A 14,750-nucleotide genomic window follows, 5' to 3' on the forward strand; every position below is an offset into this window, starting at 1 on the left:
AAAGCTCCAAAGTTCTTGCCACAGTATTTCATTCACGCTGAGCTCTGGAGTTTTGGGCATGGCAAAGCTTTAGCTGTTGGACTCACACATGACTGTACTTTGGTATCAGGAGTTCATGGTCAGCTCAATGACCGCAATATGACCAAATTGTCACCCCTCCACCACCGTGCTTAATAGTTGACATAAAGTGTTTTTGTCCAAAGGAACAAGTCCTGTGGTTTGTTCAGATGCTGCTTCAGTCTTTTTCTAATTTTGCCATCTTGAACCTTAATATGCTAACTGAGGCCTTTACAGTCTGAGATGTAGCTTACGGGGGTTGCAGTTTCTCTGAGCATTGCACAGTCTGACCTTAGTGTGAATTTCCCGAGATGTTCCCTCCTGGGAAGAAATCAGCATTGTGTTTATGGAGGTGCTCGCACTTCCACACCAATTCCTATGGAAGTAGTAAAGGTGTACCCAGGTTTGCAGTCTTGTGAAAATGTGCTTTTTTATGACTGACTGTAGCTGCAAGGGATAAGATCAATTATTATATAACAACATTTGGCTGATTGTTCCTCATGAAAATTACCTGGTCTGCTTCTAAACTACATAATCAGTCACCAAATCTTTCCAAATGTCAGCTCATCTGACCAGCTGAACACTAAGATTTTCTTTTCTCAGGGAATTTTTAGAGGATTCAAACCAACCAAGTGTGCAAACAGAAAAGCATCGCACTGAGCCCGATGCTGACCTCTGCAGATGAATCCGCGACACGAGCCGGTCGTCTCTTTTACACATTTATTTTGAAACAGCACAAAAGTGTATGGCATTTCAGCAAGCAGACCACGACCATGGAAAAGAAAATGACATGAAAGTTTCCACTACTGAGCTATATAAATATGATATGACATATAAAAAGATACAAACAGAAAAACAAAGAAATCCACTCATAGGCCTCCAATAAAGTGACAGTGAAGGCCGTTTTTTAAACATATAAAAGAAATGTGAGTACAGCAAGCACTGTTGATTTAAAAAAAAAAAAAAAAGAGCAAAAAAAAAAGAAACATTTGTTTTCAAACACATTAAGACAACACGACCCCCACGTTCTCCCTCTGCTTTGTAATTACAATGTATAGCTAACTCTGAGAGGGGATTCTTGTTTTCTTTTGGACTTCAAATTGTTTTGAAAAAAAGGGAACAGTACAAGTACAAATACTATACGTATTCACATTATCATAGCAAGTTACTAAAACCAGAACCATTTCTTTTAGTGTAATTATATGTATTTACATGGCAAAACTCGTACACGTATACTACTGACAGGAAGCCTTACCTCTCTTCTTCTAGCTTAACGAGTAACAACATCACACATTAGTCACACTACACGGGTTACCACCTCCAGTAACCTCGCCTCCTAATGAAACGCCTCCAGAGATTCTCATCTCATGTCTCTGTTGCAGGTAAATCGCACCATGTCTTATAACATTTGATGCAATCGACTCACATACACCAACAGCAGTAATGTGTTTCATATAAATAAATATTATAGCAACATAAAACTCAGTGTCAAATTCCCCGTGCCCACAAACGATCCCCTTCATGCTTCAGGATGTCTCGGCACGATGAGTTTTTCCAGCTCCCACAGGCTGGTAAAACTGATCTAATTGCCAGAAAAACAAAAACAAACAAACAAAAAAAAACGAGGACATGAAAAACGATGTGAAGTACAAAATATCTGCAGTACAGCTGCGAGGAGTACAGTGGGAGGTGTTATGTATCTACGTATGTGCTACAGTAACAAACAGGCAGGTGGCTACAGTCGGTGAAGAGTGAGTGCTCGAAATGGACACAGTATGGCTGATATACAGTATAAATGCTTTACTCTGGGGGGGAATGGTCCACACAAGAGTCCATCACAGGTGACGAGTTCATTTTAAGTGATCAAACATGCAGATACAATCGCACAGAAGAGGTGCCACAGAGGGAAACTGTTTGTGGTGGCTTAAAAAAGAAAAGAAAAGAAGAATACGACGACTGCACAGGAGCAGCTGTGTTTCATCAACATTCATATTCTACAGTATCGCCCTCCTCGGCCGTGACCCCTCGGGGGATTATCCGTCAGCTTCAGACGACTCCGCCCCCCTCTTCTACTGGGGCTTGTCCGTCTTGTGTGCCGTGAGGAAGGCCATGCCGTGGGTCCTGAAGTGGGTGTTGAGGTCCGTGGCCTTGTCGAATCGCCGGCCGCACACCTTGCAGCCCAGGTTTCCGTCTCCGTCCTCGCCCTGTGCCTGAGGAGAACCGGCGGCGGGAGAGCCGTCTGGAGAGCCGTGGGCGCGGGGGGTGCCGCGGTCCGCGTCGCTCTGGGTGTCCCGCACTCGGTGAGTGATGAAACGGTGCCTGCTGAGAGAGCCGGCCGATGCAAAGCAGACCCCGCACTGCAGGCACTGGAAGGAGGCGGTGTCGCCCCGATGCTGGGGGATGTGGCGCTGAAACTCGGCTCCATCTTCTGTAGTGAACCCGCAGGGGACACAGCGGAAAACATTATCTTCCTCCTCTGCCTCACTGGGTCCCACTGATGTTGACGCCATGGACGCCCTGGTTCTCTTTGCGGGACCGCCGCCATCCTCTGTGTTGGCTTCGTCCTCGTCTCCCGCTTTGGCCGCAGGAGGACCGACCTCACCGTCTTGCTCCGAGGAGCTCCCCGGTCCTTCTCCCCCTGTGGCTGCACGCTTCCTGGTCATAGGGGGACCCTGAGAACAAGGGAGAGCAGAAGCTAAGCAGCTGTGGAGACGATACACAAACAGAGCCTGCCCCAAGAACCTTTACTCACCTGTCCATCTGTGTTTCTGTGATGGAGTCGAATGTGTTTGTCCATTAAGAACCGACTGCCAAATGTACGTTTGCCTTCTGTACAATATCTGAGGAGTAATCATAAAGCAGCTCTATTAGTGACTGATAACAGATAAAGAAAAAAAAGACCATGATCTACACTGAAGACATTTTAAAAAGGCATCAAGTGTTCAGTGCCCTCTGCTGCACAAGCAGTGTAATGGTGCCATTTCTTTTTTAAAACTTCTGCCAAGTTGATGTCAGCTTAGTATGGATTTCCATCTATGGTCACACCTTACAAGCACTGGCTTCAATCAGAAGACAGTGGACTTTAAATTACACACCTTTAACTGGGTTGTTTCAGACAGCGGATGAATTGAAAATAAGGATATTCTTAAACTTTGAATCATACAAAGCTACTCTATTGGTGCTCCAGGATAAAACCTACTGACTGACCATGGAGGTCATCTGTGTACAATGTACTCATTGTCATGTTCAAGAAACCAGTTTGAGTAAGTTAATTCCACATCCCTATGTGCCCGCCACTGTCTTTTACAATTTAAGGTTGTGCATAGGTTCCATCTCTCCAAAGTCAAGCGATCTCGTATGTATCAGAATGTGGACCCCTCTTATGATAAGTGTGGAAGTGCAGAGGCTTCCCTTAACAATATGTTCTGGACGTGCCGTAGCTTTGAAGGATTCTGGAGATACATTTCAAACCATGTCCCTATTTCTTGGATACCACATGAATCTTAATCCATTAGTTGCGCTTTTTGGCACCACTGGGAGGCTGATGCAAGGTTGACCTCGTCACAGCATTACACGCTCCCTTGTAGCTAGACGTGCGATCCTAATAAGATGGACGGGTGCCCTTTTGCCCAACCATGCTCAATGGCTGAGGGACCTTACTATCTGAACCTTGAAAAGAACCGTTATGCGATTAGTAATAACAACGGTAAGTTTTACAAGGTGTGGGGGCAATTCCTGAAATACTTTTTCAGGAATTGCCCCCACAGGGATAGCTCAGTAGGTAGAGTGGTTGCCCCATGATCAGAAGGTCAGGGGTTTGACTCCACTGAACGGCTACCCTGAGGTACCCCTGAGCAAGGTACCGTCCCTACACACTGCTCCCCGGGCGCTGCATTGGTGGCTGCCCACTGTTTCACTGGGTGAATGGGTTAAATGCAGAGGAGTAATTTCCATATGGGGACTAACACATACACATTACACATTTCCAGCCTTCAGGTTGCGAACCCGACTTCCAGCATTACTCAGTAAATCCTCCCCCTTTTTTTTTTTTTAGTTATATGTGTGTTTGTTTTATTTTGTTCTGCTTTGTCCTGTTGTATTTGTGATGGTTTTTTTTGTTTGTTTGTTTTTGTTTCTGTTTTTTTTCCTACCTGGCCTGAGGGATGGGGATACTAAGTGGTATGGGTAGGGGGTAAACTGATAAAAGCAATTACAAGATACGTGAGTGTGTCATTAATCTGCATTGTATTATTTCAGTTTAACCAATCATTGTTAAACCTACTTGCTGTTTAACAATTCTTTTTTTCTGTGTTTTTCTTTGTTGCTTCAATTTAATAAAAATATCTTTGAGAAAAAAAGAAACCAGTTTGAGACGATTTGAGTTTTATGACATGGTATATGAATCCTGCTGGAAGCAGCCGTCAGAAGACAACGCAGTCATAAAGGGATGGATATGGTCAGCAACAACACTCAGGTAGGCTGTGATGTTTAAATGATGCTCAGTTGGTACCAAGAGGTCCAAGTGTGTCACACCCTCACACCATTAGCAGCCAGAACCACCGATCCAAAGGCACGCAGGATCAATACTTTTATGCCATTTATGACAAATTCTGACCCTGCTCTCAGACAATCAGGCAACAATTTTCTAACCTTTTACTGTCTAATTTTGGTGAGGATTTGGTGGGAACTGTAGTGTCAGTTGCCAGTTCTTAGCTGACAAGTGTGGTTTTCTGCTGCTGTAGATCATCTGCTTCAAGTTTTGACATGCTGCATGTTCAGAGATGCTCTTCTGAATACCTTGATCGTAGAAGATGCTCAGGTCATCTTTACCATGTCTGCATTTTAAATGCAATGAGTTGCCACCATGACATTGGCAAATTAGCATTAACAAGCACTTAAACGGCTGTACCTAATAAAGTGGCCAGTGAGTGTGTATTACATTTAATCATACATATAATTGCTGTAGGTTTATATTTGAGATTTACTCGTGTCTATATGCTACCCATCAACAGTGTCTGTACTGAAAGTGTAAGTTACTCACTGGCAATGGAAGACTCTTTTGTTGCCCTCATGAATGACACGCTCGTGACGTCTCAGGCTGGAGGATGTGCTGAATGTGCCTCCACAGATACGACAGGGAAACTTTGGAGATAACATCACACATAAAGACATTGAGAGAGAGAAGATTTTTAAAAAAAAGGATACTGAAACTTGGTCTTCCTACCAAAAGGAGTGGCTCTTTCCCTACTTCACTATCCACAATATGCTAAGCTAACAGAAAATAGATTTTGTGCACTTCTGTGTTAATAACATCTGTTCCTTTCCTTCCTGTGATCAACATTATCTGTCACACCTTGCCGTGCTCCATCTTCACGTGACTCAGATAGTCTTCGTTGTCCGTGAACGTGTTCTGACACTGAGGGCAGGTCCACTCCGTTGGAGCGCTTGGATGACTGCTGCCTCCTGTGGTAGTGGAGTGACTCCCTGGAGCCTCGTAGTCCTCATCTGCATCATCGTCATCGTCTTCTTCTTCCTCTTCTTCCTCCTCCTCCTGCTCCCGACCCCAGTCCTCTCCATCAGAGTTATCAGGCTTTCCAGAGGATTTTGACTTGAGGCCAGAGGGACCAGATGCATTGGCTGGAGCTGAGGTGGGGTTAGCGCCATCAGTCTGAGACTCCTGTTTGGCGGACGGGCCTCTGTGAGCGGTCTGAGCGGGACGACAGGAAATTGTATGAGAGGAGAACAGAAAGGCAAACAGAGAAAATCGTCATCTTGAATCTGTTCTTTGAATAAATCCGATTATTTCGACTACAAACAAGTTCTAATGTCTCTATTGCTAAAGTTTTGTACTTGGTATAGAACTTAGGACGAGGTCACCAGAGGGGTACCTCGCTAAGGCCGATCCAAGAATTACTGTCTGCCTTTTTTGACGCCACATTCATTGTAGAAAGCAACGAATGGGTAACACAAAGGCAAAGGACTAACACATCATGTGCTGTGACATACCCACCTTAATATGCTCCATCATGGAGCCTTTTTGGGCGTAGAGCTTGGTGCAGTCAGGACACTTGAACACATGCACTTTTTGCTTAGCTAAATGAGTATCAAAATGCATGTACAGCAAAGGTTTTTGGGTAAAAACTGTATCACACATCACACATTTGTAGATCATTCTGCAAAAGGAGAAGAATTCAATGGTTAGGGACCTACTTAGAGAATTTTTTCTAAACAGTCTGAAAATATTTCTCTGTGTAAACGGTGAAAAGCAGCACACGTACTTGGCCTGTCCTCCGGTGAGCGTTGGGTGCTGGGTGCTGATGTGGCTCTGGGCACTAGGGGAAGACTTGAAGGCCATGGGGCAGCTCGGGCACTTGTGGAAGACCTCGCAGTGAGCAGTCTGAATGTGGGACTTGATGGAGTTTAACCCTCCGAACACGACCTGGCAGCTCGAGCACCTTGGTTAAGAATAATGAGAATAATCAATAACAGGGATAAAATTTAAAAAAAAAATTGTTTACAAATTTTTATGCAAATTGTGTTTAAGTGTCATAAAGATTAAATAAGTTGTTTTTCAATTAAACCCATGGATGGAATTATGTCTCAGGACTCTTTGGATGATTGAAATCAATCTCGGACACCTATGATCATTAGTTTGCCAGGTGAGCCCAATTAAAGGAAAAACTACTAAAGAAGGATGTTCCACATTATTAAGCTGACCACCATTTTCAAGCAATATAGGAAGGTAAAATGATCTCTGTTGCTGAAAAACGTGAAATAGTTGAATGCCTTGGACACGTAATAAAACCTTGGATATTTCACGAAAACGTGCGATCACCATAATGTTAAGAGATTTGTGGCTGAGTCAGAGCACACATGGGTTCGTGCAGATAAAAGCACAATGATGAAGGTTTCTGCCAGACAAATACATCAGATTAGGAGAGCAGCTGTGAAAAGGCCATTACAAAGCAGCAAACAGATAATTGAAGCTGCTGGTACCTCTGAAGCCCTGCGAACATCAAGGTGTAGGATCCTCCAGAGACTTGCAGTTGTGCATAAACCTTATATTTGGCCACCCCTAACCAATGCTCACAAGCAGAAACGGCTGCAGTGGGACCAGAACTACAAGAAGACTAATTTTCAAACAGTCCTGTTCACTGATGAGTGCAACCCTGGATGGTCCAGATGGATGCAGTGGTGGATGCAGTGGTGGACGGCCACCATGTTCCAACAAGGCTGCAACATTAGCAAGGACGTGGTGGAGTCATGTTTTGAGCCAGAATCACGGGGAGAGAGCTCATTGGCCTGTTTAGGGTCCCTGAAAGTGTGAAAATGACCTCTGCAAAGTATGTTGAATTTCTGACTGACCACTTTCTTCCATGGTAGAAAGAGAACTGTGCCTTCTGCTAGGGCTGCTCAATTAATCGAATTTTAATCTAAATTACGATCTGGGCTTTCAACGATCATTAAAAATGACTGAGCCGATTATTAGCACCTTCCTCGTGCTTTACTCTCGCGCTGCTCCGTGTGGTAAAACGAGCGCACCTCTCTGCGATTCAAACGCGTCACAACAATTAAGAGGACCCGAGGGAAGCTCAGAAAGCTAAGCAGAAGTTATTTGGAGAGGATAATGGCTGCTGAAGAAAGAATGCTGTTGGTTGAAAAGAGGTAAAACGACTGCAGTGGTGTGGAAACATTATGGGTTCGCGGAGTCAGATGTGGATCAAGTAGACATAGTGTGTAAACTTTGCTACGGTGTCGTAGCTGCACCACAGAGCAACACTACAAATTTATTCAATCATTTGAAGACCGCTCACGAAGTGACATACGATCAAACAATGAAGGAGCAGCAACTTTAGTTGACATACCTCAATGTCAGTTTGATGCAATTGTGCATTGTGTGGCTACACAGCTTGCCTTGATGTTTGGTTATTTGTATGCATAAATATTATGCAGTATTTTGAAGTTCACTAAACATAGCTGTTTACATTTTTCATTTATTTTTTATATTGCAAACATTTGCACTGTTATCAGTATTTGCACACTATTTTATATTCTTTTTTGACAATCTTTAAAGCCATTATTACTGTTAAATAAATATCGTCAAATAATCGAGATCTCAATTTCAGTGAAAATAATCGTGATTATCATTTTTGCCATAATTGAGCAGCCCTACCTTCTGCAACAAAATCATCTTCATGCAAGACAATGCACCATCTCATGCTACAAGGAATACCTCGCATCATTGGCTGCTATAGCCATAAAAGGAGAGAAACTCATGGTGTGGCCCACATTCTTCCCTGACCTCAATCCTATTGAGAACCTTTGGAGCGTCCTCAAACAAAAAAAATATCAGGGTGGGAGGCAGTTCACATCCAAACAGCAGCTCTGAGAGGCTATTCTGACATCCTGCAATGACATTCAAGTAGAAACTTTCCAAAAACAAAACAAAACAAAACAAAACAAAACAAAACAAAACAAAAACAAGTTCCATGGATGCAAGAATTGTAAAACTGCTATCAAATAAAGGGTCCTATGCTAATATGTAACTTGACCTGTTAAGATGTTTTTGATTGAAATAGCTTTGATTTCAGTAAAATTAATCTACTAATGCTGCAAATTCCACAAATTACCATTTTCAATTCTCTACAACCTATAAAATGTTTTGAAACTGTGCGCGTAATAATTTGGCACAGTGCATCTTAAGTTTTATATTTTTGAAAAACATACTGTTTTCATTGGGAGTTTTGTTGAGTAACATTTGAATTATACTCTTATGCTGACTGTCATTTGAATCGATTATTTAGGAAAATCTGAGAAAAATATCATTTGCATAATAATTGGGTGCGCGGTGTATATATATCAAAATACGTTTCCTTTGTTTGCAGCAGTATGCGACTTAGCTAAAAGACCAAACCAAAAAGCTTCTTCACTTTCAACTTTATGTTTTGTGTTGCTTTGCACATTGCCTTCTAAAGCTTTTATTGCACTATAGTAACATCACAGCTTGAAATCAAATTGATTCAAAATATCTGCGCTTCACCTTTAATCATCTGCTCCACTCTGTGTGCACGCAGAGTGAAAATGAGAGCAGAGCAAGACGAGAAATGAGTGAAACTATATATGATAGCAAAGACAGCAAAGAGTACAATACAGTTGAGCTGTAATGAAACGCGTGCAATAAAACACGGTACATAAAATATAAATATTTAAATTTTTTGTCTCATTAATCTGTCTGTCTGCAATTTACCCTTAAATCAGAAAAAAAAGAGAACTGGCATGAAGGTGTCTATTTCGGCCTGAAGGTTCTTATCTATATCACATATTATGTTGCCTAGCAACCACTAAAATGCCCACTTGCAGTGTTTTGCTTCTGTAACACCTTAGAAAATCCTGGTTATAATTTAAATTTACAACAATACCATCCAATTTATATCAACAAAAGCTTAACTATACGTGCAATATTATGACACCTTTACAACACCTGGCAACCACCTAGCAACCGCTTGAAATAGCCTGTTTTTTTCTTGTCTTTTTGCACTTATAAAAGCTTATGAAAGCATGCTGTTGTTTTTCTTTCACAACAATAATAGCTCATTTAGATCCAAAATAGTTGGATTATACACAACATATTGTCATCGTGTTATCTATCTATAACATGCATCTATAATGCACCTTATAAAAGCATCAGGCCTAACAATATTGTAGCCTGTGCTTAAAAAGCCAGGTAAAAGACAGTAAAAATAAATTATAGAACTGTATGAATCTTTTCTTTTTGCAAATCCTCACAGTGAGAAATATATCTTATTAATTTAACACTGAGATCGGATTGGCAGATCCGCAAAGTTTCAATATAGGGAGTGAGAAGTTGGAAAGTGCTGTTACTTCATTGCAAGACGTTCTTAGACTCCTGTTGTAGCTTCAGAAGCTTTTTCCGCTAGTCACTGCTCCAAACATCTGCTTTGAATCAGACAGACTGATTACGGGACTGATTTTACAGTTTATATTATTTTATTTTAATAATTCTTAGCTACATTTAAGCTGCCCATTAGCAAAAGCATCCCACAGAAGAAGTGGACATGATTTTCAAATACCTTTTGAACTGCCGGTTACTCTATTGGTCATGTAATATGTTAACCATGTTCGATAGCGTGTCCACACCTGTAGCCAATGCGTCTGGCAAAGTGCAAACAGGCCTCGTCCAGGTGGGTCTGGAAGCTGGCCTGCCGTGCGATTCCACCGCACTCGGGACAGACATGAGGCGCTCTGTGTTTATGGATCCTCTGGTGGGCGGACACGGCACACGAGTTAGGGAGCATCATGGGAGGCGAGCACTGTGTACATGTCTGAAAATGGGGAGAAAAAAGGAAAATGAAACAAAACAAAGTCATCATCACAACTTCATAACCAGCAGCACGAAACATACTGTTCACTCATCCCCAAGACTCACTGAGTTAGGCGCAGCTCTGATCTGCTGGAAGTGGGTGACCAGCTCCGCTTTGCCAGAGAATTGTGTTTGGCACTCCGGACATTTGAAGTTATTGTACTGCAGCCCTTCAGCCTTCTTGCACGGCAGAGGCATCAGCGCTTGCGGGCCCTGAGGTGCTCGGCGGACGGATCGAGGCTGAGTTGCTGCTGCTGCTGCTGGAGATGAAGTGTCCTTCATTGGGCTGGAATTGGCAGAGATGTTGGGGCCTCCGGGTGTGGAGGAAGGAGAGGAGACTGGAGGAGAGGAGGACGAAGAGGAGAGCAGGCCTTGTCAGCCAAAAGGTGAAAAACAAGAGGAGATAAATGGAAAACGGTCAATGAGGATGAGTTACACATGAATGACATAGTTTTTAGTTCAAAATACATTTGCTTCTTTATTTTTTTTAAATAAAGAGATTAATATTTTAATGAGTGAATCATGGTTAGGTAACAAACAGCTCTTTTTTTCTTAATATTTGTTGTTTATTCATTTTTTAAAAATCAACAAATGAAAAATACCTCTGGACTTCCAGTGGACCTACTACGAGTTTTCTTATTTTCTGCCTGTTTCAGTGGTGGTGCTCATTACACACGGCAAAAGGCTTCAAATAATGGAGGTCAGTGTATATGCGAGTAATCTCTATCAGCCAAAAGGTTCAGACTGCTCTAAACACTTTGCTTCAGATGCTTTTTTTCCTACTCGTGGCTCTGTATGATGTCAAAGAGAGAAGATATCCCTAATATGGTCATTTAAGGTACCCAGCTGTGGATGTGACATGCCTGCTTTTCAAACCTGTTTACGAGGGAGAGCATGAGCAGAAAGTAGGCTTACGGGGAGGAGAACTAAAAGAGCTCCTTCTAGACAGAAGACTAACTGATTGGCTGCAGGCTCAGCATGAGATAAGTAAGGATTGTTTCAAAATGTAAATCATGAAAAGCGACTCTCATAGATCTAGAAGATGAGTCTGATTGGTCCCCATTAATTCCAACAATTTTCTTTGAGATGATATCAACTAAATGATAAATAAAATATGATTAACTGATGATTAAAGTAAGTGTTGGCTGCATTTCTGCTTACCACCAATTGGCGTTATGTCTTGTTGTCCAATCATCTGCTCCACAGTGACAGGCCTCATGACCAGGTGCGAGCACTGCATGACCAGCCCTCGCTCCTTGTGCTCTCTGGCATGCAGCAGCAGGCTGCACTTATTGAAGAAGGCCAGCCTCTTTGCACAATGGTTGCAGGTCACTTCGATGCGGAGTGATCGTCTGTCATAGTGTCGTGCCAGGCTGCGCTCCAGCGCAAACGCGTCTCCGCACTCCAGGCAGCGGTAACCTGTTGCAGGGAGGGGAAGGCCCCACTCGGGCGGCGGCAGAGCAGAGAGGTCGGGCTTGTAGCTCGGCAAAAGGTTTTTACTGTTCAGAATTTTGTTAAAAGCCTCCACCAGGCTCGACTGGCTCCGGGAGATGACGGCCCCCGTGCTGTTGACGATGGAGGCGGGTTTGTTCGGCTGGAGGCCGCTGCCTATGATGGTGCCGCTTCCTCCATTTGCCGTTTTGTTAGTGGTCGTACGCACGCTGATCCCACTCGCAGCAACTGAGAACTTCGGAGAGGAGGCTGCAACGGGGGTGACAGGCAAGGCGGCCGATTTAGTGATGCTTACAGCGGTGGCAGAAACCTTGGCCTTGTCAGACGCAGCCATTTTGTTTTGGACCTTTGTGGCGGCAGCTAACATGACGCTGCTGGCTGCGAGTGTAGACACAGGCAGAGCATTTAGAGCACTTACTTTCTGCGAAGGTGTTGTCATGTGACCAGGGGAAGACTCAGGTTTTTGGGCCTTGTTTCCTAAAACCTTACGTTCCCCAGCTTGAGCTTTAGGGTCCACACCTTTCCCTGCAGCACCACCTTTAGGCGCCACCCGTGTCACGGTTCTGGTGATTCCACCTGTGGAGGTTTTAATAGTTTTGATTCTGACTTTGAGGGGTCTGGATGGTGTTCCAGAAGCAGCAGGTGTTGCATCAACTGTGTCCCCCGCATCAGTGGACACGGGTTTAGTTTTACCATCGTCCACCTCCATATTTTCCTCACCCGTTTTCGCGTTTTCTCCCTTGTCAGCTTTACCATCAACAACCCTGTCTATGCCGTTTCCCACCTCCATCTCTTCCTCCTCCTCTTTAGGTTCCCGCAGTTCAGAAGGAGGTGGGGTGGAGGCCACTGCAGGGCTGGAGCACCTTTTAGTTGTGACTTGAGCCGTTGATTTTGGCATCTCAGGTTCAGGACTCTCTGGTGAGTCTCTCTCTTCGATCACGTGTTCTGGATGCCTGTCCTCCACCTGGGGACTCTCTGTTGAGCCTGACGGGGGAGCTGATGAAGTCAAAGATGCCCCCGAAGGAGTGTCCCCAGGTTTGGGCTGAGATGCAGTAGAGGATGAGGGCTGTGCCGAGACTGAGTCAGACTTATAACGTCGGCTCAGCTGAGTGCAAGTCGGAGAGTCTGGGCTCTCCTGGATTACCAGGGGGCTTCCCAAATCGGGGTCAGAATCTTCCTCCTCCACCTGCTGGTGTTGAAATTCAGCAGGACCACCCTTGGGAGCTCCGTTAAAAGGCTGCGATGAGCGTAGAGGGTGTGATGAGGGTGCAGAAGGTGGAGTTGAAAGCAGGGGCTTGGAAGGTGGAAAGAAAGGCGAGGCTAGTCCCACGGGCCCAGCAGCACCCAGAGGAGGGGACCCAGCTGACAGAGACGAAGATGAAGGTAATGAAGCTTTCACGCCGTCTGCTCTCTCTTGTCCCGTATCCTGCTGCTGCTGCTGCTGGTGCTGCTGCTGTAGCAGCTGCATCTTTCGGGCTCGACCCACAGGATCTCCAGACCCCTGTGCCACAAGTGGTTTAAGTCTGTTGAAAATGTTACCACCCTGCTTGTGAGACTTGGCCGTACTAGCTCCTGCTGATTCTGAAGACACTTTGGGTGTATTTACCGACCATGGTGCACCATTAGGCTGAGCCTGGCTGAGTGGAAGTGGCGTGGAGACGCCAGAAGTCCCAAAACCATTGTGGTTGAGAGCTTCAGATTCAGCCAATCCAGGAGCGCACGCGCCAAGTCTAGGGCCCACATCCACCCCTGTGATCACATCAATAGTGTCCTGGTCTGCATCTACCTCCCCTCCATCCACCGTCTCGATACGCACTTTATTCTTCACAATCACACTCACGATTGAGGTGTCTGCCTGGGGGTCCGAGGGACTTGGCGCTCTCATGGATGACCCAACGCTTTCTGGCTTCCCCAGAGGTGCACCTGCAGCTCCGTGCGGTCCCTCTGCCTCATCTGGGGCAGACTGGATGGCCTCTTTGGCATCTATGTCAGGAATGTCAAACGCTGCCAACAGGTCATCAAAATCTGGGGTCTTCATGTCCCCCATACCGGGATTACCTCCTGTAAAAACAAGACACAAAGCATGACTCTACATCCTACTACATAACCCTACATGCAAAAACTCTACTATAAAATGACAGTTATATTGTGTTTATATTTTCATGATAACCTGAAACAACAGACATGCACCTCCCTGTGATACACAAACAGGCTCCACTCGCTAGCTAGCTCGGATGCTGCATTAGCCAGCTAGCACGCTAGCGGCGGCGCTTCTGCTCCCCAAACCGCTCTCTCCGGTGGCAGGTTCAAAAATATTCCACTATGAATGGGAAACACTCGTCACTCCATCGTGCTTTTACCGCATGCAGGGCCTTGCAATAGTGACCATTTAAGAGGCGGTACCACCGAGAGAGCGTTTTTGTAGCAGCGACCACGGTTATTTTTGAGCTACTACACTTGAGGCTGGCTAGCTGGCCGCTGAGCTCCAGCCAAGACGGAGAGAGAGACAGATAGAGAGAGAGGGGTCATTTAGCTAACGAGCTAGCGTTCGCCATTTAAAAGGCAACAGAGCGCTTCGCTGAGGTTTGGTGTGACAGCAGCGGCCACCCGGTGACAGCAGGCTCGACGAAATCACAGAAAACGGTGGCCGGGATGGGGATTTTCCTTTAATATTTCATGTATTTTTTTATTTGTTTACCTGGATGTGCGATTCCCGACTATCCTAGCTCGCTTTCAGCTGAAAATGCTGCGCTTCCCGTCACATGACCCAGCACATCCTATCAGCCTGTGATAGCGCTGGAAAAATGCACGGGAGGATGCTGCGAGCGACACGTATGTTTATTTCTGCTGGGAATTACCG

General features: G+C 44.7%; 1 protein-coding gene and 1 non-coding gene across 3 annotated transcripts; both read right to left on the reverse strand.

Annotated features, from left to right (window-relative positions):
* Positions 1–769: 769 nt before the first annotated feature.
* Positions 770–14,695, reverse strand: znf687b (zinc finger protein 687b). Of its 2 annotated transcripts, none has more exons than XM_006787965.3 (10): positions 14,589–14,695; positions 11,600–13,951; positions 10,505–10,776; positions 10,216–10,400; positions 6,336–6,512; positions 6,068–6,230; positions 5,411–5,764; positions 5,099–5,199; positions 2,810–2,897; positions 770–2,729 (listed from the first exon to the last, which is right to left on the reverse strand). In XM_006787965.3, exons 2-10 carry the CDS (start codon positions 13,935–13,937, stop codon positions 2,127–2,129), a joined length of 4,281 nt encoding a protein of 1,426 aa, XP_006788028.2. In that variant the 5' UTR covers positions 13,938–13,951; positions 14,589–14,695; the 3' UTR covers positions 770–2,126. The 2 variants fall into 2 exon arrangements, with proteins under 2 accessions (XP_006788028.2, XP_006788026.2); XM_006787963.3 differs by having other exon boundaries at positions 10,505–10,809.
* Positions 5,900–6,032, reverse strand: LOC118454008 (small nucleolar RNA SNORA13). Its single transcript, XR_004843538.2, has one exon. It is a non-coding gene; the product is annotated as a small nucleolar RNA SNORA13 (small nucleolar RNA).
* Positions 14,696–14,750: the final 55 nt, after the last annotated feature.

Source organism: Neolamprologus brichardi, chromosome 22, assembly GCF_056152115.1.
Source record: "Neolamprologus brichardi isolate AB-2024 chromosome 22, ASM5615211v1, whole genome shotgun sequence".
NCBI lineage: Eukaryota > Metazoa > Chordata > Actinopteri > Cichliformes > Cichlidae > Neolamprologus > Neolamprologus brichardi.

Coding starts and splice junctions, on each gene's coding strand:
- znf687b (XM_006787963.3), bottom strand. CDS start 13,937: ATGGGGGACATGAAGACCCCAGATTTTGATGACCTGTTGGCAGCGTTT. Junction 5,765..6,067: donor CCATGATGGAGCATATTAAG/GTGGGTATGTCA, acceptor CGTCCCGCTCAG/ACCGCTCACAGAGGCCCGTC. Junction 2,898..5,098: donor AAAAGAGTCTTCCATTGCCA/GTGAGTAACTTA, acceptor ATTACTCCTCAG/ATATTGTACAGAAGGCAAAC.